Source organism: Tarenaya hassleriana, unplaced genomic scaffold (genome assembly GCF_000463585.1).
Source record: "Tarenaya hassleriana unplaced genomic scaffold, ASM46358v1 Cleome715, whole genome shotgun sequence".
NCBI lineage: Eukaryota > Viridiplantae > Streptophyta > Magnoliopsida > Brassicales > Cleomaceae > Tarenaya > Tarenaya hassleriana.
The window spans coordinates 1,924-5,775 of record NW_010969697.1 but is presented as its reverse complement, the minus strand read 5'-3'; the positions used below and the strand labels follow the sequence as shown (position 1 = coordinate 5,775).

General features: G+C 33.9%; 1 protein-coding gene across 1 annotated transcript; it reads left to right on the top strand.

The window, feature by feature from the left end:
* Positions 1–891: 891 nt before the first annotated feature.
* LOC104801632 (pectinesterase inhibitor 2-like) lies at positions 892–1,443 on the top strand. Its single transcript, XM_010524950.1, has one exon. The coding sequence runs from the start codon at positions 892–894 to the stop codon at positions 1,441–1,443; it is 552 nt and encodes a 183-aa protein (XP_010523252.1).
* The last annotated feature ends 2,409 nt before the right edge of the window (positions 1,444–3,852 follow it).

The following is a 3,852-nucleotide window of genomic DNA, read 5'->3' as shown; positions in this document are numbered from 1 at the left end:
CATTTCCTCATCATTTTTATTTGTAAAACTAGTATTAGGTAGGGATTTACCGCATTATCTGAATCACATGTATAGGACCTAATTATAATCCATTTCGAAAATTATATAAAGAGAATTGGATATATCGAGTTTTATAGAACGATCCTTTTTTGACAACCTCAAATCCTGTATATGATACAGACCCAAATGAACTTATAGTATATGAAAAATTCTAAAAATTAACTCGGGCACCCAACTTTTAAGGAAAGTATGAGAAGTTCGGCTAATGAGAATGGGGGAGCTATATGAACCACTCAAAGGAGAACTAGGTTTCCAACGTAAAACTCTTCTACTTCTTCTTGTGTCATTGGTGTCATCTCATGGCTTATTTATACGAACCCGGTTATCTGCATTGTATTATGTATCTATAACTATTGATAAAATCAAAATAATAATATTGATAATACGTATACATTTTCTAATAAATGCTTAACACAAATTTGGTTGCAATGGAAAATGCAGCATGCGTGTATAGTTTCAAAGCAATATAGATTTGTCTTTATGTGTCAGATTCTATTATTTCCGTTATTTTTTATGATTTTCATATCACAATTATAAAGGAATGGAATCAACCTTCTAAGAAAAATATTCAAAAGTTTCAATACACACTCTATGGATTTCTTTTCTTGTCCTTTTTTATGATTTTCATGTTGTAACTCTGAAAAAATAGAATCAGCCTTCAAAGGAAAATATTCAAAACTTTTAATTTCAAGAATAATATAACACAAAACGAATGGATAATACTAAATCATCCTTTTGTGGAAGTAATTTCTATGCAAGCTTCAAAAGTCTATAAAATAACACAAACCTCAAACATATTATTCAGAGCTTTCATTCAAGTAAAACATAAGAATGGCTTCCAACCTCAAAACCAATTTTCTGATGGCTCCTCTTGCGGTTTTTCTATTTCTTGTTGTCTCTTCATCCGCAAGATTAACCATCAAACCTTTAGAATCTGAAATCGAACACATCTGCTCGGGGGCAACAAACCCTGAGGTTTGTCTGAAGTTCTTAAAATCAAAACCCGAGACAGCAAAAGCGGATCTTCTCACCCTTGCCAAACTCGTCATCGATTCTGTACGCCAAATCGCAACAGAAACACGAAAACATATCGATTCGAACATCGAGAAAGCAACCGATGTTACTTCAAAGGGTGTCTACAAGAATATCTCAGGGGAATATGGACATTCTTTGGCTTACTTAGGTGATGCCCTCAAGGCTTTGGCGAGAGGAGACGGAGAGACTCTGAACATAATTGCCTCGGGTGTTATGAATCAGGCACTTAACTGCATGGATAATTTCGCCGCGTTCAAGGTCTCGCCTGATCCATCCTCTATCATTGAAGAAATGAAATATTTGTACAATGTTTCAGACATTTTGTTGAGCATCTCCAACATGATATAGCACAAATAGGATTATTCACTTGTCTTTTTTGTGCTAAAGAGATACTTGCCAAGATGTATGTCGGTTCGGTATAAGTTCAATTTGGATCTTTTGGTACTATAAAAATATATACCAATCCCTTATTGTATTATATTCTTCCGAAATCTCCCCTCAAATTGTTGGAATTTCTAGAATCTCACTATCAATTCATAATCCTAGAGATCCGATTCTAGAACTCATGCAGCGGAATGTGAAAAACAAAACTTTTTCTAAATAAATCCTAAAACCGAATATGCATAGATTGTAAATCTATAGAAGAAACATTAACCTTAAATGATCCAGGGTCTATTCTCACAACTGAAACATAAACATTAGACACGATATTTGTACAACCGAGAATTCCCGAACTTATGATTTCGATCCCACCATTTGTATAAATCCACCATTTAAAATCTAGTTTTAGTAGTTCAGTGTCACTACCTTCACCATATTCATCATTGACTGGAACTCGAGTAGAAATCCGATTCTTATAGCTAGTGAGTACATTCTTTGTGTTCTGGTTAGGGGTGGGCAAAAATACCCAGATTTTGAGTACTTGAACCCGACCCGAGAGTTGGGTATCCGAACGAACGAGACATGAGATCGGGTATTAACATTAGAATACCTAAATCTTCGGATTCGGGTTCGGGTATTGGTTATTATCTCACGGGTACCCTCGGGTACCCAGATAAAAAAATATTTAAAAATTTAAATTTTTTATTAGATTTTGTGTTATTTTATTTAATATTAACGATTATATAGATATTTTATTGAAAGTATTTACGATGTATTTTTTTAAAATAAATTTATTTTAGATATAAATACAATTTAAATTTATTTTGAATGATTTTGAGTATGTATATATAAATATATTTTTAAGAAATGATTGAAAATAATTAGAAAAATTCGGATTCGGGTATCCGATAATTATCTCACAGGTTTTCGAGTTCGGGTATCCGACTTCACGGGAACGAGATCGGGTAATAAAACAATTAACCCGAGATATTCAGGGTTTGGGTTTGGGTATCCTCAAATTTTCGGGTACCCGATCCGTGCCCACCCCTAGTCCCGGTGATTCTTGACGAGTCCCTAGAGTTCGAACCTAGATACTACAATTGATCTGTATACTTCCGGAAGTCATGTCTAGATTATTTTGAACCTAGTTCGCGACGCATCAAATACTGTAGATATCTCAGGTCAAAGGATTTAGTCGCAAACCTATCACATGAGATTCAAGTCATGACTCATATCACTACAAAAAACCCCCAAATTCCAATCAGCATATCCGTTAGGAAAGGCCGAAAATCCGTTGAAAATCGGTATTTCCAACAGATTTCCAACGGATAATTTCATTGGAGAAACGTCGTTGGAAATTCGATTCCGTTGGAAATCCGTGACAATTTCCAACGGAATTCCAACGCAAGTATTCGTTGAAATATTTCAACGGATTTCTAACGGATATTTCCGTGGCATAATTCCAACGGAATTCCAACGGCATATCTGTGGTAAAATTACCACCGATATCCGTTGGAATGTCCGTTAGAAAATTTTCAATGGATTTTCAACGGTATTAGCCACGGATATCCGTTGAAAATATTGTTGGAATCGTCGTCGGAATGTTGCAATGTGATTTACAACGGCTATTCGTTGGTAAATTATAACGGATATCCGTTGGAATAATGCGTTGGAAAGTTGCAACGCTGTTTGTAACAGATATCCGTTGGAATCGATAGGTGGTTCCAACGGATACCCGTTGGAATGCCCGTTGAAAAAGAAAAAAAAATTAATAAAAAAATAAAATAAATATTTAAAAATAGAATAAATAATTTATTTTATTTTTAAATATTTATTTTATTTTTTATTAAATATTATATGTATTTATATATTTATTATATATATTAATTAATATAATATATAATAAACAAAATTAAAATTAAAATATTAAAATAAAAAAATTATTCAAATATTACAGAAAATTAAAATTAATTGGCACTACAAGTTTCTTCATCTTCACTGGTCCCGAGATTACGTGCCGTCGTTTCTGCTCTCGAACTCGGCGGCATGTTGTGGAGTGGGTGATCACCTCACATAACCTCAATAATTTGTTCGAGGTTACTCACTTGTTGCCTCATCGCTGCAAGATGTTGTTCGAGTGTCTCGATCCGCCGTTGTTGTTCGAGATCACTCTGTATACCGGAAGAAATTGCAGCACTGAAATCATCAAACAAATCTCTCTACAATCCTCCGATCCATAGATGCAGCCTTATTTGGAGAGACCGACTGAAAAATGTATAAAATATTTAAAATAAATTTAAAATACTAAAATTTAATATTTATAAAAAAATTATTAAAATTTTTACCTCTACATAGCAACGATCTTGATCCGTCGCA